This window comes from Pan troglodytes, chromosome X (assembly GCF_028858775.2).
Source record: "Pan troglodytes isolate AG18354 chromosome X, NHGRI_mPanTro3-v2.0_pri, whole genome shotgun sequence".
Lineage (NCBI taxonomy): Eukaryota > Metazoa > Chordata > Mammalia > Primates > Hominidae > Pan > Pan troglodytes.
In genome coordinates, this window is record NC_072421.2 from 113,123,484 (window position 1) to 113,148,600 (window position 25,117).

At 41.5% G+C, this 25,117-nt stretch overlaps 1 protein-coding gene and 2 pseudogenes across 4 annotated transcripts in view; all 3 read left to right on the plus strand.

Moving 5' to 3' along the window:
* Positions 1-6,680, plus strand: part of PLS3 (plastin 3) — an 89,536-nt gene extending 82,856 nt beyond the window's left edge. For all 4 annotated transcript variants that reach the window (XM_016943366.4, XM_016943364.4, XM_016943367.3 and 1 more), the window contains 6 exons: positions 1,033-1,111; positions 2,083-2,197; positions 2,413-2,546; positions 3,561-3,684; positions 3,904-4,028; positions 5,437-6,680. In XM_016943366.4, coding sequence (XP_016798855.1) covers positions 1,033-1,111; positions 2,083-2,197; positions 2,413-2,546; positions 3,561-3,684; positions 3,904-4,028; positions 5,437-5,569 — 710 coding nt within the window. In that variant the 3' untranslated portion in view covers positions 5,570-6,680. The remainder of the gene's footprint in view (positions 1-1,032; positions 1,112-2,082; positions 2,198-2,412; positions 2,547-3,560; positions 3,685-3,903; positions 4,029-5,436) is intronic.
* An 8,901-nt stretch (positions 6,681-15,581) lies between these two features.
* LOC134809298 (PHD finger-like domain-containing protein 5A) lies at positions 15,582-16,097 on the plus strand (annotated as a pseudogene).
* Positions 16,098-20,757: 4,660 nt separating this feature from the next.
* LOC473748 (argininosuccinate synthase-like) lies at positions 20,758-22,194 on the plus strand (annotated as a pseudogene).
* Positions 22,195-25,117: the final 2,923 nt, after the last annotated feature.

Sequence of the window (25,117 nt, forward strand, 5' to 3'; positions counted from 1 at the left end):
ATAAAAAGTAGTCGAGTCGCTTAATGTAAAGCCACTTAGTAAATCAGTATTTAGTTTTAATATTTAGGGTTAGACCACTTTTTAATCCTCTCATCAGGAAAAAGTGCACATATGCATTCAGTTTGACCTGTAAATTTAGTATATATTTATGTTTCATTCATCCACAGTCAATGTAACTGGAACTAACCCCAACTGCTTTCACCTTTACCTCCTCAAAAAACAAATGATAATATATACTAATTTTTTTTTAAGTTTTGGAAAGGCAGAGTTTACCTTTTCCAGATTATATATGTGTGAAGCGTAGTCTATAAAAATTAATAAATGCAGCCAGGCGCGGTGGCTCACGACTGTAATCCCAGCACTTTGGGAGGCCAAGGTGGCCAGATCACCTAAGGTCAGGAGTTCGAGACCAGCCTGGCTAACATGGTGAAACCCCGTTTCCACTAAAAATACAAAAAATTAGGCAGGCATTGTGGTGCGCACCTGTAATCCCAGATACTCGGGAGGCTGAAGCAGGAGAATCCCTTGAACCTGGGAGGCAGAGATTGTAGTGAGCTGAGATCGTGCCATTGCACTCCAGCTTAGGCAACAAGAGCAAACCTCCATCTCAAAAATAAATAAATAAATAAATAAATAAATAAATAATGCAAATAGTAATTCATTGAGTGTCCACTGATATTTCTATAAAACCAGTAACTTAACTGATAACATCAGTTACTTTGAGGGATGCAGATTCGAGGAAATATTGGAGAAAGATTTGAGAAGGAGACTATAAAAAGTTCATAAACCTCTAAATTGCTTAACTGGTTAGAATAAGGTTGTATTCTTTAATTTTAAAATAAATTCAAATTTTAAAAATAAGCCTGTACCTAGAGAGAATGTATGTACTTAGAAGAATGCTTGGAAACTCGTATTATCGAAAACTTCTAGATCTGAATAGAGAGATAAAATAATCAAATATGTGTATTGGCACTATATGCACATACATAAAGTGTTTAATGAATCAGTAAATTTTGTGAATATTCTTAACAGGAGAAACTCGTGAAGAAAGAACCTTCCGTAACTGGATGAACTCTCTTGGTGTCAATCCCCACGTAAACCATCTCTATGCGTAAGCCTTCCTACTGCTATTGTAAACAGTTACAAATGTCATGAATGGATGTTAAATAATGACAGCTCTAAAGATTTTCTAGATATTAATTTGTAGCTATTATTTATATTGGAAAATGTCAAGTGGTGATTTCCATCATCATTTTCCAAATACACAAAAGCTTTAAGTATTCCTTTACATGATCGTTAACTGTAAGTGATAGAATATATAAATGTCTTTATAGTACCCTAGGGAGCAAATACTTTATATTTTGAAACAGCTGTTTGGGAGGTTGAGGGGGGGGGATTGCTTGAGCCCAGGAGTTTGAGGCTTCAGTGAGCTATGGTTGTGCCACTGTACTCCAGCTTGGGCAACAAAGTGAGATCCTATCTCTAAGAGGGAAAAAAAAAGAAAGGTAAAAAAGAAAGAAACAGAGACCAGGGAATCCTTTAAGTAGACCATCCACAACAACTCAGGGACTTTGGTTCATTGTTCTCTCAGCCTGGAACGTTCTTTGCTCGCATATAGTGGCTCGTATCCTTACTGTATTCCAGTCACTGATTCAAAGATTTCCTGACTACCACCTGCTACTCTCTAACCCCTAACCCTAGTTCCTTTTTTTCTTAATAGCACTTACATACACCCCTAAAATTGTTTATTGTCAACAAAACAAACAATACCCCCGTATTGTTTGTTTATCCATGTACTTGTTTATTGTCTATCTCTCTGACTCTAATGCAAGGACAGGGATTTTTGTCCTGTGGGCCCAGCCTCTAGAACAGTGCCTTGCTTACAGTAAGCTCTCAATAAATACTTATAAATGAATGGGATGGTCTTAGCTCTGTTTTCAGCACAGATTGATAGAAAATATGAGTCTTGGGTATTATTTATGGTTTTATATATCTTGTTTGACAATGTAGTGTTACTGTTTTTAAGGAAAGTCAAGTCCCAGCTTCCTGAAAACACTGATTACATTATTTTTAAATCATTAGTGACCTGCAAGATGCCCTGGTAATCTTACAGTTATATGAACGAATTAAAGTTCCTGTTGACTGGAGTAAGGTTAATAAACCTCCATACCCGAAACTGGGAGCCAACATGAAAAAGGTAGATAATTAAGTTGCTGTATATCTTTGTTAGAGTATTTTTATTCTCGATTCATTTCTTTTGTTTCTAAAACTCTTGACGCTGAGCTTCTTGAGGACAAAACTGTGTCTTATTTGTTTTTGTGTGCTGATACCTAGCATTATACAAGACACACACACACGTATGCAGATTAAACAAATGGAAGTCTTTAACCATTTACTCTTGTGCCTTTGCAGCTAGAAAACTGCAACTATGCTGTTGAATTAGGGAAGCATCCTGCTAAATTCTCCCTGGTTGGCATTGGAGGGCAAGACCTGAATGATGGGAACCAAACCCTGACTTTAGCTTTAGTCTGGCAGCTGATGAGAAGGTATAGTACACAATTTTAGCTGTTTAGTCTTTACTATCATACAGGTCTGTGATTTAGTCCTTACTGTGTTTAATAAGTGGACATGTCGATAACTACACTTTTGAAATATGTTATATTTACACTCCGAAATGAGTTTAATTAATGAATATATGTTGGATGTTAAGTGGGAGATGCTTCCTTGCAAGTTAGGCAGCAGAACTACGGTTAGTCCCTTTTTTAAAAAATAGGAAGCCTGACACACAGATTTCGGCCTCGTTTAGTGTCAGTGAATTAAAAAATTGTCAGAACAAAATTATGAACATCTTCATGCTCATTTGAAAATAAAGATCTCTCTCTGTAATGCTGATGAAGATCACTATAATGCTGAAAAGCATTCATTATGACTGGGCACCAGCCAAAGCACAGCTTATTTTATGCCATTACCGCTATTGGAATAGTACAAAATGTGCCTACAGTGGGCTGTTGGACCTGCTCATTAAAGCACTGTCAATCTGCTCCTCTCTCACCACTACAAAGAGTAGATCAGTAGCAAGCCACTACTGCTTGAAATATTTTTTTCACATAGCGTGAATCTCTTTCCATGACATCTTTAGTCCTTGAAATTTAAGGAATATAGGGGCCAGGAGTGGTGGCTCACGCCTGTAATACCAGCACTATGGGAGGCCAAGGAGGGTGGATCACGAGGTCAGGAGATCAAGACCATCCTGGCTACACGGTGAAACCCTGTCCCTACTAAAAATATAAAAAATTAGCTGGGCGTGGTGGTGGGCACCTGTAGTCCCAGCTACTCAGGAAGCTGAGGCAGGAGAATGGTGTGAACCCGGGAGGCGGAGCTTGCAGTGAGCAGGAGATTGCGCCACTGCACTCCAGCCTGGGCGACAGAGCGAGACTCCGTCTCAAAAAAAAGAAGAAAAGTTTAAGAAATATAAAAAGTGGAAGATAAAGCATCTTTCTGATGTTTGCATTTTTCCTCATAAAGTAGATGGTGACGTTTTCTTCTGCTGCTTCTCTTAGATATACCCTCAATGTCCTGGAAGATCTTGGAGATGGTCAGAAAGCCAATGACGACATCATTGTGAACTGGGTGAACAGAACGTTGAGTGAAGCTGGAAAATCAACTTCCATTCAGAGTTTTAAGGTCAGAATCCATATTTGACTATTAAATATTATGTTTGCTGGATAACATCTATCATTTGGGAAGGCAACTTTTGGCTTCTTTGTGAGTGAGAATTAGTGTTGGGCTAATGGCACAATTCTTTACGAATTCACTGGGCTTTGTTTTTGGCACTTGATATAAGTAAGCACATGTTAATTTGTATGTATCAAAATTCTCAGATTTGTTCTCCTTTCACACTAGGACAAAACGATCAGCTCCAGTTTGGCAGTTGTGGATTTAATTGATGCCATCCAGCCAGGCTGTATAAACTATGACCTTGTGAAGAGTGGCAATCTAACAGAAGATGACAAACACAATAATGCCAAGTAAGGGAGACTGCTAATAGTATGAAAAGAACGCAGCTTTGTAGCTGGACAGATCTGAATTCTACTTCAGGTTCTGCCATTTAAGAGTGGTGTCACCTTGGGAGAAACCTCTTGGAGCCTCAGATTCCTCATCAATAAACTGGGGGCAATAATACTTACCTTAGATTTTATAAAGATTAAATTTTTAAAAATTATAAGAGCCTAGCCTTGTGCTTGGCCTACTAGGTGCTTAGTCGGTTGTTGCTTCAGTGGATTACAGAAATAATGTAGCATGTATTTTAATGCAAATCAGGTAAAACTTCACAATAAGGAAAATAAGAGCTTAGGGTGTTCATCTGTCTGTCTTATTCTTTTTTTAAAAAACGCATTATCCACTTATGTCTCTTTTACTATGCATAGATCATTCTTACTACATTTATTGAATTTATCTTCGTCAGTTCCCATATTAACAGAATGCTTGCTAGCCCTCCACAGAAGACTATGCCTTGAAAGTTTCTTGCATTTCAACAATATTCAGAAGGTCTTTTCCACCAGCCTATTTTCTTCTTCACCAAAGACCTAGAGTGTGACCTGGCTTCATGGGTGACCCATGAAAACCTTACTAGTTAGACATTGAAAATCCATCCACAGTCCTGCATTACCGAACAGCTAAGAAGCATTCTTGCAAAACTTTGGAGTTAGGCACATTATTTCTTTTTTCCTTGAAAAATATTTCTAGCAGATATGACAAAGGTCTAATATCCACAATATATCAAGAACTCTTGAAATCTCTTTTTCTAGAAACTCGATGATTTAATTATCTTTAAAGATTCTGGTTCCAACACACCTAGAAATACTTCACGGATTAGTTGAGATGTGTTCCTGAAAATTTCCCTACCTGGACATCTCAGTTCTTCTGTCCCTTCGTCTACCTTTTCTAGTTTTTGGTCCAGCCACTCTGTCCACGTACCATGTAGACTGTCTCCCCTCTCATGAATACTTGGAAGTATTCATTGCATCTGCCTAACAACTTGGGTTTTGCATCTAGCATGATTTTCCACCTCATATCTCTAAGATGACTTGAGTGTGTGTTATTATGTGTGCAATGAGAATATTAACATGGATTGTATAGACAGCCTAGGTAATTATAAAGTTGGTGCTTCAAGCTTAATTCTCACCTCACATTGGAGAAAAAGAGTGAATAAATATTATTAGCCCCAAATAATAGAGCTTAAAAACCTACTGTAACTTCAAAGTGAAATCAAAACCCAAATCAAAAGAAAACAAAAAGCAAAACTGTTCTAATTGGAACTATCAATATGGAATTTTTGCATCCCAGCATAATAATTATATATGAGGAAATAGATGTCTTACGTGGTGTCCTTAACTGACAAGAATTTCATCCTGATTTTGTTTCCCCCTAAAATAGGTATGCAGTGTCAATGGCTAGAAGAATCGGAGCCAGAGTGTATGCTCTCCCTGAAGACCTTGTGGAAGTAAAGCCCAAGATGGTCATGACTGTGTTTGCATGTTTGATGGGCAGGGGAATGAAGAGAGTGTAAAATAACCAATCTGAATAAAACAGCCATGCTCCCAGGTGCATGATTCGCAGGTCAGCTATTTCCAGGTGAAGTGCTTATGGCTTAAGGAACTCTTGGCCATTCAAAGGACTTTTCATTTTGATTAACAGGACTAGCTCATCATGAGAGCCCTCAGGGGAAAGGGTTTAAGAAAAACAACTCCTCTTTCCCATAGTCAGAGTTGAATTTGTCAGGCACGCCTGAAATGTGCTCATAGCCAAAACATTTTACTCTCTCCTCCTAGAATGCTGCCCTTGACATTTCCCATTGCTGTATGTTATTTCTTGCTCTGTTATCTTTTGCCCTCTTAGAATGTCCCTCTCTTGGGACTCGCTTAGATGATGGGATATGAATATTATTAGACAGTAATTTTGCTTTCCATCCAGTATGCTAGTTCTTATTCGAGAACTATGGTCAGAGCGTATTTGGATATGAGTATCCTTTGCTTATCTTTGTAGTACTGAAAATTTGCCGAAGTAACTGGCTGTGCAGAATGTAATAGAAGCTTTTCTTATTCTTTTATTCTTAAGATCAGTATCTTTTTACAGTATTCTTTCTACATGATCCTTTTTTGTACATTTAAGAATATTTTGATTACATTAAACAAGACTGCTGATTTTGCTACTTTTTTTAAGGGGTCTTCAAGTAAGTAAAACATACATCGTAGCTAGAAGAAAAATGTACCTTAAATTTGCATCTTCCCTCTCATACCCAAGCTGTAAACAATTGAAATATTTTGTCTTAAATCACTTGGTTCAATACATGCTTATTTGTTTTAAAACCTGTATCATCAAACTCTCTCTCTAAATTTAAAATGCTGTTGAATATGATACTTTTGAGGAGAGAGTGTGCTCAGAACTTAGACGGGATTTGGTAGGCCAAGTATGCTAAGTGTACAATATATTTTTTAATTTTACACCTAAAACAAAGAAATGTGGTCACTAAAAATAAAAGTATATATGTAGGAATTAATGTACTCTTGCTTTGTCAAGCTGTTTGCTATAGTTTCCAAGGTATTATGTTACTCTAACTCTGAAAAGTGATGTAATCTGGTAGCAATGTAGTAGTTCAAATAAAGGCATTTACATAATAATTAGTCTGTTCTTCATGCTTTTGTCTCTTAGGAAGTATGCCAATGTTTGTCAGGATTTTTTTCTTTTCGTTTTTCTGATGTATTCTGTAAAATGGTGTTTGTTAAATTTGAGTTTTGGGAGCTGAATTAGAGGTACTGAATTAAGGACAGTACAAATGAAGTAAAAGGGTTTTCTCCAATTTACCAAAATTTCTTTATCCAGTTCCTGCTTTTTTCTTTCTTTTCCACCTCCCTCAGTCTTTTCAATGTTCTATGACATACATATCCTGAAACAGTGGGGATCTGAACAGTCACAGAGGAGAAATGGTTCATAGTAGATCTTCTCAATCTCATCTATATATGACATTTTTGGCTGGATAACTGTTGGGGTGGGGAGAAGGGTGCATTGTAGGAGGTTTAGCAGTATTACCGGCCTCTACCCACTAGATGTCAGCACATGCCCGGTGGTGTTGACCAAAATTGTCTCCAGACATAACCAAATGTCTCCTGGGTGGCAAAATCATCCCTTGTGGACAATCAGTGCCCTTTTAAGCCTTTGTGTGAATGAGTAATATAAGGTGTAGTCTACTGAGGATTTGGTTACATAGAGATACTATATAATACTTTGCATTTATAATCTGAGAGATGGAAAGGCCTTTTTAAATATCACCTGAATTCCCAAGACATAAAATTAAAAAAGGATATATTTGACAACTCTACTTTTGCAAATATATATGTATAATAAAAAAGATCAAAATATAGATAACTAAAAAAGTGAGTTCAGTCTCAGATTATAAATTCTTTTAATATAAAAATAGGATTTATGAGTGAAAAAAAGACAAATCTGCAAACATACTAGGGTAACTGATGAAGTAAGGACAATTACATCTTAAGACCTGTCTTATGCCTTGAATCTGCCATACTCATTCACGTTCATCTTCGTCGAAGTACAAAGGTTCTTCTCTGTAAGCCCTAACGCCTTGAAGTGCCTCTTTAACAAGATAGGAAAGATATATTACATGTGGCCCTTTCTTCAAAAAAGGAGCTGATTTCTTGGGTGGTTCACTATACAGGGCCCACAGCCTGTAGGAGTGTACCATGGGATAGTTAAGTGTTCATATAAAGCAGTGGACCTGACACACAATTTTTTTCCTCCAAAAACTAATTGCAACAAATAAGAATGTGGACCAAAATTAGCAACACATTCAGAATTCTGCTGGGCGTAGTAGCTCATAACTGTAATCCCAGCAATTTGGAAGGCTGAGGCAGGTGGACTGCCTGAGCTCAGGAGCTCAAGATCAGCCTGGGCAACACGGTGAATCCCCATCTCTACCAACATGGTGAATCCCCCATCTTTTCCCCACACACCTGTAACCTCAGCACTTTGGGAGGCTGAAGTAGGAGGATTTCTTGAGGCCAGGAGTTTGAGACCAGCCTGGACAACACAGGGAGACTCCGTCTGTATAATAAAGTTAGCTAAGCATGAGGCTGGGTGCGGTGGCTCAAGCTTGTAATCCCAACACTTTGGGAGACCAAGGTGGGTGGATCACCTGAGATGAGGAGTTTGAGACCAGCCTGGGCAACATAGTGAAACCCCATCTCTACAAAAATACAAAAATTAGCCAGGCATGGTGGTGGACACCATAATGTGTCCCACCAGCTACTCGGGAGGCTTAGGCAGGAGAATCACTTGAACACTGCGGGCAGAAGTTGATGTGAGCCGAGATTGCGCCACTGCATTCCAGCCTGGGTGAAAGAGCTAAACTCCATCTCGAAAAAAAAAAAAATTAGCTGAGCATGGTGGTGCATGCCTGTGGTCTCAGCTACTTGGGAAGCTTAGGCAGGAGGATCACTTAGCTCAGTTGATCAAGGCTGCAGTGAGTTGTGGTAGAACCACTGCATCCTAAACTGGGCTGCAAGACTCCATCTCTTAAAGAAAATAAAGATGATATTCCCCCTCTATCCTAATATGCTGAGAGATTGATTTTTTAAATTTTTGTCATGAATGGGTGGGTAGATTTTATCAAATGCTTTTTCTGCATCAATTTATATCATCATAAAATTTTCTTCTTTACCCTATTGATACGGTGGATTACATTGATTAGTTTCCAAAGATTAAACAAACCTTGCATGCCTGAATAAATCCCACTTGGTCAGTGTATAATTCTTATTCATTGTTGAATTTTATTTGCTAATATTTTATTGAGGATTTTTGCATCTAAGCTCAGAATGACGTTAATTTTTATTTAAATGTTTGGTGCAAGTCTCCAGTAAAAGTGTCCAAACCTGGAGATATTTCTTTAATGGTTATGGGGCTATTCAGATTATCTATTTAATCTTGATTGCGTTTTGGGTGGCTTTTGAATTTTGAGGAATTTGTTCACTTCTTCCATGTTGCTGAATTTGTGACCATCAAGTTTTCGTAGTATTTCCTTAATTATCTTTTTAATAGCTGCAGGATATGTAATGATATCTTCAGTTTGATTCCTCACAGTGGTGATTTATGTCTTCTCTCTTTTTAATCTTTGTCAGTCTTGCTAGAAGTTTATCAATTTCATTACTTTTTTTAAGAACTAGCTTTTTGTTTCTTTGTTTTTGTTTTTCTATTTTATTGATGTATGGTTTTATCTTTATGATTTCCATCTTTCTGCTTTCTTTGAATGTGTTCTGCTCTTTTTTTGTTGTTGTTGTAGCATCTGTCCAAGACAACCGTAAAAAGCCACTAACCTCAATAAACTACCCATACAGAATTATCTATTTCTCCTTTCAGCCATATCAGTTTTATTTTGTTTTTTGTTGTTGTTGTTGAGACAGAGTCTCACTGTGTTGCCCAGGCTGGAGTGCAATGGCGTTGGCTTGCGGCAACCGCCTTTTCCGGGTTCAAGCAATTCTCCTGCCTCAGCCTTCTCAGTAGCTGTGATTACAGGTGCCCACCACCACTCCCTGCTATTTTTTTTTTTTCTATTTTTAGTAGATACAGAATTTCACCATGTTGGCCAGGCTGGTCTCGAACTCCTGACCTCAGGTGATCCACCAGCCTTGGACTCCCAAAGTGCTGGGATTATAGGCGTGAGCCACCATGTCCGGCCACACCCTGCTCAGTTTTTATGTATTTTGAGACTGTGTTGTTTGGTGCTTACACATTTAGGGTCACCATTTCTTTTTAGCTAATTGATCGTTTTCTGATTACATAATGTCACTCCTAGTCCCCAGTAATTTTCTTTGCTCTGTATTCTACTTTATGTGATATTAATATAGCCTAGCCATTCCTGCTTTTTAATGTTTACATAATTGTCATTTTCTATTCTTTTATTTTCGAGCTGCATTCATTATGCTTGAAGTGAGTTTCATGTAGATTGCATATCGTTGGGTCATGTGTTTTTATCTGTGTTTTAATTTTTTGCTTGTTTGTTTGTTTTGAGATGGAGTTTTACTCTTGTCGCCCAGACTGGAGTGCAGTGGCGCGAGCTCAGCTCACTGCAACCTCCGCCTCCTGGGTTCAAGTGATTCTCCCACCTCAGCCTCCTGAGTAGCTGAGATTACAGGCATGCGCCACCATGCCCGGCTAATTTTGTATTTTTAGTGGAGATGGGGTTTTACCATGTTGGCCAGGCTGGTCTCGAACTCCTGACCTCAGGTGGCCCACCCGCCTCAGCCTCCCAAAGTGCTGGGATTTTACAGGCGTGAGCCACTGCACCCGGCCATTCCTTTTTTTTTTTTTTTTTTTTTTTTTTTGAGATGGAGTCTCCTCTGTTGCCCAGTCTGGAGTGAAGTGGTGTAATCTCGGCTGACTGCAACCTCCGCCTCCCAGCTTCAAGCGATTTTCCTGCCTCAGCCCACCACGCCCAGGTAATTTTTGTATTTTTAGTAGAGATGGGGTTTCACCATGTTGGGCAGGTTGGTCTCGAACTCCTGACCCTGGCCTCCCAAAGTGCTGAGATTACAGGTGTGAGCCACCATGCCCGGCTGTTAGCCACTGCACCCGGCCTTAATTATTAATAGGTAGACATTATTTACTTTGAAAGTAATTATTGATATGTTAAGGCATAAGTGTGCCATTTTATTATTTAGTTTATGTTTGCTTGTTCCACTTGTTGTCCTTCTGTTCCCTGCCTCTTATCTTTTGATGAGTCACTTGAATGTTTTTTAAAATTCCATTTTGATATGTCAATAGTGTTCTTGAATATAGTTCTCTTTTTATTTTTATTTTTTGAGACAGTCTTGCTCTGTCATCCAGGCTGGAGAGCAGTGGCACTATCACGGCACCACTGCAGTCTCAACCTCCTCCAGAGCTCAAGTGATCCTCCCCGCTCAGCCTCCCGAGTAGCTAGGACTACAGGCGCATGCCACCACATTCAGCTAATTAGTTTTGTTGCTGTTGTTGTTTGTTTGTTTTGGTAGAAACGAGGTTTTGACATGTTGCCCACGCTGGTCTCTAACTCCTGGGCTCAAGCAATCCTCCTGCCTTAGCCTTGCAAAGTGCTGGGATTACAGGCATGAGCTACCTCGTCCGGCCAAATATGTCTTATTTTTTAAGGACTTGCTCTAGGTGTTAGTATATACATATGTACCATATCACAGTCTATTACTAAGCAAGATTTTAGCACCTCAAGTGAAGTACCTCACTTTCATTTAGATCACTTGACTCTCTCTACCTGTTAAATAAATATAAATGCTTTAAGCAGTTTCTCTACATACATTGAGCACCGTGTTAGATGATATAAATTTGGCTTCAACTCTCAAATAGTACCTTTAAAAAGCATGAAGAGAAGCTTAGTTTATTATATTTACCTCTGTCATAACCATTCTATTTTTCTTTCTTTCTTCCTGGGGTCTCAGCATCCTTAGGTTATAGTTTCCTTTCTCTTTGGAAAACTCCCTTTAGCCTGTTAGCCATTGTTTAATAACAGGTCTTCTGGTAAAAAATTCTCTGAGGTTTACTTCATCTGAGAAAGCCTTTATTTCCCTTTCTGGGACTCTTTTTACAAGGTCCCATGAGTTGAGCCTTACTTGCTACTAGACCTTGGTGAGCTTATCAAGAGTCTAGACTAGAATTTTACCTCTCACACTAAGAAATGTCACATACTTGATAAAATTTAACCTTCTTAGTAAGTGACTTTGTGATCTGATTCCTGTCTAGCCCTGTCTCTTACTACTCAATGCCATTCTCAAATTGTGTACCCACAAATATACAAGCACACATTGTTTACACATGCACACACACACACACACACACATATATTTTGACTAAATGAGATGCCAGTAAGTTTGAGCTACTTTTTTTAGCAAGAGATATGCAAAACACACATGCTCACACTAACTCTGAATTTACACTGTTGTTGCCTATACCTTGAGCTGGAGTTGGAGGATGAAATGCAATCACGATATGGTGTGAGGAACCAAATGGCCAACAATTTAAATATGCACAAAGGTCTCTCATTTATTCTAAGCAGAATGTCTGCTAATTCTGTAAGAATATATGTGTGACTTGAATGGTTTGCATCTCATTAATATTTAATGTATTTGGCTGATCATTCTCCCTGGATCACACATTATTCTCCAGCTACTGCCACTTTTCTCTACTCTCCCTTCCATAAAAACTTCAAAAATTAGTCTTTACTTTCTTTCTTTCTTTTTTTTTTTGAGACAGAGTCTTGCTCTGTCACCCAGGCTGGAGAGCAGTGGCATGATCTCAGCTCACTGCAACCTCTGCCTCCCAGGTTCAAGAGATTCTCCTGCCTCAGCCTCCTGAGTAGCTGGGATTACAGGTGCATACCAGCACACCAGGCTAATTTTTGTATTTGCTTTAGTAGAGATGGGGTTTCACCATGTTGGCCAGGCTGGTCTCGAACTCCTGACCTCTAGTGATTCACTTGCCTCGGCCTCCTAAAGTGCTGGGATTACAGGTGTGAGCCACCTCACCCAGCCTGAAATTAGTCTTTACTTTCTATTTCCATTTCCTCTACTCTCAATCTCTCTTGGATCCACTATAATTAGGTATTTTTCCCTACGTTAACAATCATATAGCATGTATCAGAAATTGTGGGTGCTCAGTGACCATTAAGTTCATACGAGAGAAGAAAGGCTGAATACTAATGAGCTAAGCATCCATTTTTTTAGGTTAAAAAATCATAACTGCAAAGGAGGGAAATAATAAAGCAGAAAATAATAAAATAGGAAACGCATGATAAAGCAGATGAATAAACCAAAATTTGGCTCATTGAAAACCTTAATGAAATGTATAAACCTTAGCAAGATTGATCAAGAAAGAAGAGGAAAAGCGTGAAAAACATTAAAAATAAAAAAGGCTGGGCATGGTGGCTCACGCCTGTAATTCCACTACTTTGGGGACGCCAAGGTGGGAGGATTGCTTGAGCCCAGGAGTTCGAGACCAGCCTGGGCAATATACCTCATCTCTACAAAAGATTTGGAGAAATTAGCCTAGTGTGGTGGCATAGTCCTGTAGTTCAGCTATTCAGGAGGTGGAGGTGGGAGGATCATTTGAGAATAGAAGGCAGAGGCTACTATAAGCCAAGATCACTGTACTGCACCTCAGCCTGGACAACAGAGGAAGACTTTGTCTCAAAAATAAAATTAATTGAAGTTAAAAATTTTTTTAAAGTAGATATGCAGATACAGTCGCTGTTTGAACTGGTAATAAGATATTATGAAAAATTCATGATAGGCTGGGCGCGGTGGCTCACACCGGTAATCCGAGCACTTTGGGAGGCGGAGGCAGGCAGATGGCTTGAGGTCGGGAGTTTGAGTCCAGCCTGATCAACATGGCAAAACCCCGTCTCTACAAAAAATACAAAAATTAGCCAGGCATGGTGGCACACATCTGTAATCCCAGCTACTCGGGAGGCTGAGGCAGGAGAATCGCTTGAACCTGGGAATCGGAGGTTGCAGTGAGCCGAGATCACGCCACTGCATTCCAGCCTGGATGACAGAGTGACACTCTGCCTCAAAAAAAACACAAAAAATTCATGATAAAATTGCAAATTTGAATGAAGTGGACAAATAACTAGAAATGCAACATACTGTAAAAGACTCAACAAGTAATAAAAAATGTGAACAGTTCCATAACTCAAAATTTTAATCTGTATTAAAAATCTTCCAACAAAGAAAAACATGGCGACCATATGATTCTACTATTGAATTTTACCATTCAAAAAAAATAATAATTCTCAGGCCAGGCATGGTGGTTCACGCCTCTAATCCCAGCACTTTGGGAGGCCAAGGCAGGTGGATCACCTGAGGTCAGGAGTTCGAGACCAGCCTAACCAACATAGTGAAACCCCGTCTCTACTAAAAATACAAAATTAGCTGGGCGTGGTGGCGCATGTCTGTATTCCCAGCTACTCAAGAGGCTGAGGCAGGAGAGTCACTTGAACCTGGGAGGCAGAGGTTGCAGTGAACTGAGATTGCACCATTGCAATCCAGCCTGGGCAATGAGCAAAATTCCGTCTCTTAAGAAATAAATAAATCTCATCTTTAACAAAATCTTTCAAAGTTTCAAAGTCTGGAAAGACAGGTGAAAGTCCCCACCTCATTTCATCAGGCTACCACGTAACCTTGTTAACAAAGCCAGAAAAGGAAAGTATGAGAAAAGAATTACAGGGTAATCAGACTTATACTTGTAAAAATTCTAAACAATATTGGCAAACCTACTGCAGAAACACTTTTTATTATAAAAAGTGATGTGAAGTATATCATGACCAGAGTGGTCAGAATAAGTATTTGCTAAAGTTCAAAATCCAGCAATTAATGGTTTAGAGGAATAGCTCTGCTATGGAATCCAGAGATCTTGCATATCTCCTCATAGACCTTATATGCAACGTGCAACCACATTCTGACCCAAAACTTGCCTAGAACATGGAAAGATAGTCTTCTAAAGAGCTGTCACAAGGATATTTCTGTTCTCTCTCCTTATCTTGTGAGAGACTCCCTATCTTGTGGGAGGCTGCTATGAGCAGTTTTTCATTCAATTTTCTGGTTCCAATGAAGCATGGGATTTTCCACGTTAATCTCTTTTAAGGTACAGTGGAAGTCTATAAGACCACTTAGTTGCATTCTAGAGTCGGCTCTTCAGCAACATAGTGACCTACCACTCCTGCTGTCTGTTGCTTGGCCCTCTGGTTCAATATTTTCCTGTGGAACTGGGGTTGCACAGAGCTAAGACCATGCCAATTGCTTTTGCAGTCTGTGTAAGTAACACATTGTCTGAATCTTTTAGGGCTCATTGTCTCTTTATTAGCCAAATCTGTAGAAGTGTGATAAGCCTACCTAGCAGCTGTTATCAGCTGGTGCTTAGGAAATGCTTGATTTCTTGACACATGATGATGGGAAAGCCTGGGAGTGGTGGCTCAAGCCTGCAGTCCCAACAATTTGGGAGGTTGAAGTGGGAGGATCGCTTGAGCCTAGGAGTTTGAGAACAGCCTGGGCAACATGGCGAGACCCCATCTCTACTAAAAATACAAAAATTAGCTGGGCATGGTGGCACCAGTCTAGAGTTCTACCTACTCTGGAGGCTGAGGCAGGAGGATCACCTGAGCCCAGGAGGTGGAGGTTGCAGTGAGCTGAGATCATGCCACTACCCTCTAACCTGGGTGACAGAATGAGACCCTGTCTCAAAAAAAAAAAAAAAAAAAAAAAGGCCAGGTACGGTGGCTCACGCCTGTAATCCCTGCACTTTGGGAGGCCAAGGTGGGCGGATCACAAGGTCAGGAGTTCGAGACCAGCCTGGCCAACACGGTGAAACCCTGTCTCTACTAAAAATACAAAAATTAGCTGGGCGTGGTGGTGCATGCCTGTAATCCCAGCTACTCGGGAGGCTGAGGCAGGAGAATTACTTGACTCCGGGAGGCGGAGGTTGCAGTGAGCCGAGATTGCGCCATTGCACTCCAGCGGGGGTGACAGAGCAAGACTCCATCTCAAAAAAAAAAAAAAAAGAAAGAAAAGAAAAAAGAAAAAAGTGAATATCTAAAAGGCAAAATTATAAATGTACTTAAATATATGGGAGACGTAGGAGCTATGGCTAAACATCATCTGGATTTGATCATTTGCCACAAGCAGGCTGCTATGTGAAAAATGTGATGGCAAGTGTGTGATTTGTGACTCCTATAGGTGCATCCTTGCACCCTGGTGTGCATAGGTGATGAATGTAAGTATAGATCTTAACAGGGGCATTGTGTGATCTGTGGAGGTCCTGGGGTTTCTGATGCCTATTGTTGTAAGGAGCTCAGCATCCAGGAGAAGGACAGAGATGTCTGCCCAGAGATTGCCAATTTGGGGATCTCTAAGACCTCTTCTATGAACGTAAAAAATATGACTTCAAGAAGAGGTGATTGGTGGGTGGCAAGAGGTGATTGTTGGTTGGCCCCTTCCTCCTCCACATCAAGCTGCTGCAGCCGGCAAAAAAGACGGCTACTATTACCAGCAGAAAGGGAGTGGGGCCCAGGGCATCAGGAGAAGTGCCTGCTAGTGTACCAGCACCTTGCCACTCCTTTTTCTCTCTTCAGCCAGATGTGTGGTAGGGATGGAAAAGAATTCTCCACAGAGCACTCTGGTACACTGTTATCAGAGAAAAATTGATAGATTCGTTCATGGGTTTTTTTGAACTTGAGAAGCAAAGCTCTGTTCTGCATATTGATATGTTCACCCTAAAACAATATCTTCTAAAAAGAGATAATATTTCAGTCTTCTGCTTGAGGAGTTGACTGTGAAGCTATGCCCAGTGAAAAACGTGTTCTTGCAGCAGCTCTTGTGGAAGTTGTCCTTGAAAAACCTTTGGTGTGTGGTCGGAAGCTATCAGATCAGGAAATGTGGACATTTAATCTTGTAACACTTACCAGGCGGTGTTGGTTTCATGTTATTTTCCTTCTGAGAAATTGGAAGCCCTTCTGTTGCTATTATATTAATAAAATTGATGTTTATTTGCTGGTAAAAAAATAAATATGCAGGAGAATATCTTGCTAACATTGGAGGTAGAGAAAGATTTCTTAATACACAAAATTCACAAGCTGTAAATACTAAAATTTATATTTTTGTCTGTATCTACATCTTCTCTTCTACATTTCTTTTTTTTTTGAGATGGAGTCTCGCTCTGTTGCCCACGCTGGAGTGCAGTGGCACCATCTCTGCTCACTGCAGGCTCTGCCTCCCAGGTTCACGCCATTCTCCTGCCTCAGCCTCCCGAGTAGCTGGGATTACAGGTGCCCGCCACCACCCCCAGCTAATTTTTTTGTATTTTTAGTAGAGACGAGGTTTCACCGTGTTGGCCAGGATGGTCTTGATCTCCTGACCTCGTGATCCGCCCACCTCGGCCTCCCAAAGTGCTGGGATTACAGGCGTGAGCCACCACGCCTGGCTACATCTTCTCTTCTTCAAAAGACATTATGGAAATAGTGACAGGACAAGGCAAAAACTGAAAGGATATATTTTCAAATAAACTCCAAAGGATTAGTATTCAAAATATAAAATGAGCCAGGCGTGGTGTCTCACGCCTGTAATCCCAGCACTTTGGGAGTCCGAGGCGGGCAGATTACCTGAGGTCAGGAGTTTGAGACCAGCCTGGCAAACATGGTGAAACATCTGTCTCTACTAAAAATATAAAAAAAGTTTAGCCAGGCATGATGGCTCACGCCTGTAGTCCCAGCTACTCAGGAGGGGCACGAGAATTGCTTGAACCCGGGAGGCAGAAGTTGCAGTGAGCCAAGATCACACCACTGCACTCTAGCCTGGACAACACAGTGAGACTCAGTCTCAAAAAAAAAAAGACCAACTGATAGGAAAAATGGGAAAAACCCAACGTGGGCAACATGGCAAGACCCCATTTTTTATAGGTATATATATATATATATATTTAGCTGGGCTTAGTGGCACGCATCTGTACCCCAGCTACTTGGGAGGCTGAGGTGGGAGGATTGCTTGAACCAGGGAGGTTGAGGCTGCAGTGAGCTGTGATTGCCCCATTGCACTCCAGCCTGAGCAACGGAGTGAGAATCCATCTCAAAAAGTAACAAGAAAAGACAGAAAAAAATGAGGAAAAAATTTGAATAAGGTCGTTATAAAAGAAAGAGAAGGACGGGCATGGTGGCTTATGCCTGTAATCCCAACACTATGGGAGGCTGAGGCAGGCGGATCACCTGAGGTCAAGAGTTCAAGACCAGCCTGGCCTACATGGTGAAACCCTGTCTCTACTAAACGTACAAAAAAAATCAGCCGGGCGTGGTGGCATGTGCCTGTAATCCCAGCTACTTGGGAGGCTGAGGCAGGAGAATAGCTTGAACCCAGAAGGTGGAGGTTGCAGTGAGCCAAGATCGCACCACTGCACTCCAGCCTGGGCAACAGAGTGAGACTCCGTCTCAAAAAACAAAAAAAAAAAAAAAGGAAAGGAAAGAAAGTTTCATCTGCTTGTCTTTGTCCATTTTGTGCTCATGAGAAAATGTTTAACTTAGGAATCAGAGAAATATAAATCAAAGCTCAATAACGTATTAGAAGAAAATGAAAACTCTGAGGCCGGGCGCAGTGGCTCACGCCTGTAATCCCAGCACTTTGGGAGGCTGAGGTGGGCAGATCACCTGAGGTAGGGAGTTCGAGACCAGCCTGACCAACATGGAGAAACCCTGTCTCTACTAAAAATACAAAATTAGCCGGGTGTGGTGGCACATGCTTGTAATCCCAGCTACTCGGGAGGCTGAGGTAGGAGAATCACTTGAACCTGGGAGGCAGAGGTTGTGGTGAGCCGAGATCACGCCAATGCACTCCAGCCTGGGCAACAAGAGCGAAATTCCATCTCAAAAAAAAAAAAAAGAGAGAGAGAAAGAAAAGAAAATGAAAACTCTGATAATATAAAGTATTGGCTAAGATGTGGTGCAATAGGAACACTTATATTCTCTGATGGCAGTGCAAATTTGTACAACTACTATGGAAATAAATGGACATTATCAAGTAAAGTTGAAAATGAGCATACCGGCTGGGCACAGTGGCTCATGTCTGTAATCCCAGCACTTTGGGAGGCCAAGGCGGATGGATCCCGAGGTCAGGAGATCGAGACCATCCTGGCCAGCATGGTGAAACCCCGTTTCTACTAAAAATACACACAAAAAAAATTAGCTGGGCGTGGTGGCAGGCACCTGTAATCCCAGCTACTCGAGAGGCTGAGGCAGGAGAATCGCTTGAACCCGGGAGGCGGAGGTTGCAGCGAGATAAGATCACGCCACTGCATTCCAGCCTGGATGAGAGAGCGAGACTCCATTTAAAAAAAGAAAAGAAAAAGAAAAAAAAGAAAAGAAAATGAACCTACCCTATGACCCACAGTTTCACTTCTAGGCATATACCCTAGAGAAATCTTATACATGTATACCAAGAAACATGCTATGCTATGCTAGCATTCATAATAGCAAAATAACTGGCAACAATCCAAGTTTCTATCATCAGCAAGAGGATGGATAAATTGTGATTTACTGAAATACTCAAATACCATACAGCAATGAAAAATAACTAAACTGCAGTCACATGCATTACTATAGATCAATCTCAATAATGTTAAAAAGTCACAGAAGGCTGGTTGCAGTGGCTCACACCTGTAATCCCAGCATTTTGGGAGGCCGAGGCCAGTGAATCATTTGAGGTCAGGAGTTTGAGACCAGCCTGGCCAACATGGTGAAACCCCGTCTCTACTAAAACTACAAAAAAATTAGCTAGGCATGGTGGCACACGCCTGTAATCCCAGCTACTCAGGAGGCTGAGGCACGAGAATCGCATGAGCCTGGGAGGCAGAGGTTGCAGTGAGCCCAGATCACGCCACTGCTTTCCAGCCTGAGCGACAGAGTGAGACACCATCTCAAAAAAAAAAAAAAAAAGTCACAGAAGAATCCACATACTATATGATTCCCTTTGTATAAAGCTCAAAATCATGCAAAACTAAGAATCGCATATCAGTACACATATAGCCATAGTCAAACTATAATGAAAAACTAGGGAATAAAAAAATTAAGAATAATAATTATCTGGTTGGGGAGGGGCCTTCAAATAAATGTATGGGTAGTGTTCTATTTCCTAAGCAGGGGTCATGGGTGTTTGTTGTTTTGTTGGTTTTTTTTTAAAAAAATCTTTTTTAGAGAGTAGGTATCACCATGTTGCTTATTCTGGCCTGAAACTCCTGGGCTCATGCGATCCTCCCATCTCAGCTTCCCAAGTAGCTGAGAGTACAGGCATGTACCATCACACCCAGTTTATACTTTTTTATTATTACTCATTAAAATATACACTTTGGGCTGGGCACAGTGGCTCATGCCTGTAATCCCAGCACTTTTTTTTTTTTTTTTTAAAGACAGAGTCTCATTCTGTCACCCAGGCTGGAGTGCAACGCCACAATCTTGGCTCACTGCAACCTCCGCCTCCCAGGTTCCAGCAATTCTCCTGCCTCAGCCTTCCTAGTAGCTGGGATTACAGGTGCCCACCACCATGCCCAGTTAATTTTCTTTTTTTGTATTTTTGGTAGAGATGGGTTTTGCCATGTTGGCCAGGTTGCCCTCGAACTCCTGACCTCACATGATCCACCTGCCTCAGCCTCCCAAAGTGCTGGGATTATAGGCGTAAGCTACCACACACCAGGCCAATCCCAGCACTTTGGGAGGCTGAGGCAAGTGGATCACTTGAGCTCAGGAGTTTGAGATCAGCCTGTACAACGTGGTGAGAACCCATCTCTACAAAAAATACAAAAATTAGCCGGGTGTGGTGGTGCACACTGGTAGCTCCAGCTACTTAGGAGGCTGAGGCAGGAGGATCACCTGAGCCCAGGGAGGTTGAGGCTGCAGTGAAGTGTGATCGTGCCACTGCACTCCAGCCTGCGTGACAGAGTGAGATCCTATCTCAATAAATAAATAAATAAATAAATAAATAACATGTACATTTTGGTTGAAAAAGTCTTGTATATGTGATATTTAATAAAAATTAAAATAAATTACAGTTGATTCTTCCATAAACTAGAATAGTATGAAGCCTCTTAAAAGTTATATTTTTATCAATATTAGTGACATTTATATGTGCCCCCATAGATTGTAAAATCTCATTTTTAAAAGATAAACAGCCCTGCTCCATCTCCTGCCACTGCTGCCCAGGCCCAAGTGGTTCACTGCACTGTTAAGACAGATTCCAGATGCCGGGAACTCGTGCCTCCAATTCCAGATGCTATGTCCAGCAAAGGCTCTGTGGTTCTGGCCTACAGTGGCGGCCTGGACACCTCCTGCATCCTCGTGTTACTGAAGGAACAAGGCTATGACATCATTGCCTACGTGAACAACACTGGCCAGAAGGAAGACTTTGAGGAAGCCAGGAAGAAGGCACTGAAGCTTGGGGGCAAAAAGGTGTTCATTGAGGAAGTCAGCAAGGAGTTTGTGAAGGAGTTCATCTGGCTGGCCATCCAGTCCAGCGCGCTGTATGAGGACCGCTACCTCCTGGGCACCTCTCTCACCAGGCCCTGCATCGCCCGAAAACAAGTGGAAATCGCCCAGCAGGAGAGGGCCAAGTAAGTGTCCCACGGCGCCACAGGAAAGGGAAATGATCAGGTCCAGTTTGAGCTAAACTGCTACTCTCTGGCCCCCCAGATAAAGGTCATTGCTCCCTGGAGGATGCCCAAGTTCTACAACAGGTTCAAGGTCCGAAATGACCTTATGGAACACACAAAGCAACACGGGATTCCCATCCCAGTCACTCCCAAGAACCCGTGGAGCATGGACGAGAACCTCATGCAGATCAGCAATGAGGCTGGAATCTTGGAGAACCCTAAGAACCAAGCATTTCCAGGTCTCTCCACGAAGACCCAGGACCCGGCCAAAGCCCCCAGAACCCCTGACATTCTCGAGATCGAGTTCAAATAAGGAGTCCCCGTGAAAGTGACCAATGTCAAGGATGGCACCACCCACCAGACCTCCTTGGAGCTCTTCCTGTACATAAGCGAAGACGCGGGCAAGTACAGCTTGGGCCGTATTGACATCAAGGAGAACCACTTCACTGGAATGAAGTCCCCAGGTATCTATGAGACCCCAGCAGACACCATCGTTTACCATGCTCATTTAGACATCAGGGCCTTCACCATGGACCGGGAAGTATGCAAAATCAAATAAGGCCTGGGCTTGAAATTTGCTGAGCTGGTGTATTCTGGTTTCTGGCACAGCCTTGAGTGTAAATTTGTCCACCACTGCATTACCAAGTCCCAGGAGTGAGTGGAAGGGAAAGTGCAGGTGTCCGTCTTCAAGGGCCTGGTGTACATCCTAGGCCAGGAGTCCCTCTGTTTATCTACAACGAGGAGCTGGTGAGCATGAACGTGCAGGTTGATTATGAGCCAATCGATGCCACCAGTTTCATCAACATCAATTCCCTCAGGCTGAAGGAATATCATCATCTCCAGAGCAAGGTCACTGCCAAATAGACCCCTGTACAATGAGGAGCTGGGGCTTCCTCAATTTGCAGATCCCCCAGGTACAGGTGCTAATTGTTGTGATAATTTGTAATTGTGACTTGTTCTCCCCAGCTTTGTTCCCTGGTCCCCCTGAAGCCTGCCAACGTGGTCATCAAAGGGAAGGGTGGAGGGGCAGCTGCAGTGGGGAGCTATAAAATGACAAAAGATGCATTCGTTAAAAAAAAAAAAAAAAGATAAACAAGCTAGGCGTGGGGGCTCATGCCTGTAATCCCAGAACTTTGGAAGGCCAAGGCAGGAGGATTGCTTGAGCCTATGAGTTTGAGACCAGCCTGGGCAACACAGTAAGACCCTGTCACAATAAAATATAAAAAATTAGCCAGGCATGGTGGCACCCATATTAGTAGTCTCAGCTACATGGGAGGCTGGGGTGAAAGGATTGATGGAACCCAAGAGGTCGAGGCTGCAGTAAAGTATTATCTTGATGCCTGGGTGACAGAGCAAAACCCTGTATCGAAGAAAAAAAGAAAAAAAAAGAAAGAAAAAAATAAATATGTATATTGAAAAATATACAAAAACCTTTTGTTAGTGATTATAGCTGGTGGGGAGATAACAGGGACCTTTCATTTCAAACTCACATATTTCTGTAATATGGGGAAGATTTTAAAAGAATGTTTATTACTTTTATAACATCATAAGTAGCAAATATGTGTAAAAGTCTATCAAGATAAAGGTAAAGGTAATGGTCCCTAAATTTTTTTTTTTTTTTTTTTTTTTTTGAGACGGAGTCTTGCTCCATTGCCCAGGCTGGAGTGCAATGGCACAGTCTCAGCTCACTGCAAGCTCCGCCTCCTGGGTTCACGCCATTCTCCTGCCTCAGCCTCCTGAGTAGCTTGGACTGCAGGCACCCGCCACCGTGCCTGGCTAATTTTTTGTATTTTTAGTAGAGACGGGGTTTCACAGTGTTAGCCAGATGGTCTCAATCTCCTGACCTCGTGATCCGCCCATCTCGGCCTCCCAAAGTGTTGGGATTACAGGCGTGAGCCACCGCGCCTGGCAGTCCTAGGTATAAATTAATAGGCCTAGGTATAAATAAGTCCATGGTATGAATTTATGCTGTTCTGTAGGCGTATAGACTTCTTTTACAATGTTCACGTGGAAAATTACTAAGTTTCTAGGAGTGTCTTGCCTTTCAACCATGACATAACTTCTTACTGGAACTGCCCAAGCATGTGCTTTTGTGATCTGACGTCTGCCTTATGATCTAACTTGACCACTTGCTGTTTCCTTGTCTTATTATGGATTCCCACTTCCACAGACCATATAGACTTTTTTTTTTCCAAGATGGAACATAGCTCTGTCGTCCAGGCTGGAGTGCAGTGGCACAATCTCGGCTCACTGCAACCTCCGCCTCCCAGGTTCAAGTGATTCTCCTGCCTCAGCCTCCCGAGTAGCTGGGATTACAGGTGCCTGCCACCACCTCCAGCTAATTTTTTTGTATTTTTAGTAGAGACAGGGTTTCACTGTGTTGGCCACGCTGGTCTCGAACTCCAGACCTTGTGATCTGCCCACTAGGCCTCCCAAAGTGCTGGGATTACAAGTGTGAGCCACTGCGGTGGGCAATTTAAAAAAAAAAAAAATCATATTTTTATTACCAGGTGATATGTCAAATAAGTCGGGTGCTGAGGATGAAATAGGGTTAGGCATGGTGTTGGGCATCACCTGGCAGACAGACTACATTTACACAAAAAGGGCCCACAGTCATCTAAGCAAAGTATCTAATCATTCTATGAGAAGCCACTTATAATTTTACTTTTCTTTCTTTTTTTTTTTTTTTTTTTGGAGATGAAGTCTCGCTCTGTCACCCAGGCTGGAGTGCAGTGGCGCGATCTCGGCTCACTGCAACCTCTGCCTCCTAGGTTCAAGCAGTTTTCCTGCCTCGGCCTCCAGAGTAGCTAGGATTACAGGCGTTCACCACCATGCCCGGCTAAATTTTATTTTATTTTTTATTTTTTTATTTTTTTTGTATTTTTAGTATGACAGGAGTTCACCATGTTGGCCAGGCTGGTCTCAAACTCCTGACCTCAAGTGATCCACCCACCTTGGCCTCCCAAAGTACTGGGATTACAGGCATGAGCTACCACACCCAGCCTATAATTTTACTTTAATAGAAAGTTTTATCTGCTTGTCTTTGTCCATTTGCTGCTGCTGAGATGGGGCAATTTATGAAAAACAAAAAACAAAACAAAACAAAAAAACAGAGATTTATTTCTCATAGTTCTGGAGGATGGGAAGTCCAAGATCAAGGTGCTGACATCCTGTGAGGGCTTTGTGTTGCTTCATTTCATGGAGGAAGGCTGAAAAGGAAGAGAGCATGAGAGAGCAAAAGGGAAGGATGCCAAACTCATTGTTTCATGAGGAACCCAATCCTATGATAATGGCATTGATCCATTCATGAGGGCTCTGCCCTCTTAAATGTCCCACCTCTCAGCACTGTTGCATTGGAGATTAAGTTTCTAACACGTGAACTTTGGGGAACACATTCAAACCATGGCACTGCTTATAAAATGTTTTAGTTTTCTTTTTTATTTTATTTTATTTTATTATTATTATACTTTAAGTTTTAGGGTACATGTGCACAATGTGCAGGTTAGTTACATATGTATACATGTGCCATGCTGGTGTGCTGCACCCATTAACTCATCATTTAGCATTAGGTATATCTCCTAATGCTATCCCTCCCCCCCCACCCCACAACTGTCCCCAGAGTGTGATGTTCCCCTTCCTATGTCCATGTGTTCTCATTGTTCAATTCCCACCTATGAGTGAGAATATGCGGTGTTTGGTTTTTTGTTCTTGCGATAGTTTACTGAGAATGATGATTTCCAATTTCATCCATGTCCCTACAAAGGACATGAACTCATCATTTTTTATGGCTGCATAGTATTCCATGGTGTATATGTGCCACATTTTCTTAATCCAGTCTATCATTGTTGGACATTTGGGTTGGTTCCAAGTCTTTGCTATTGTGAAT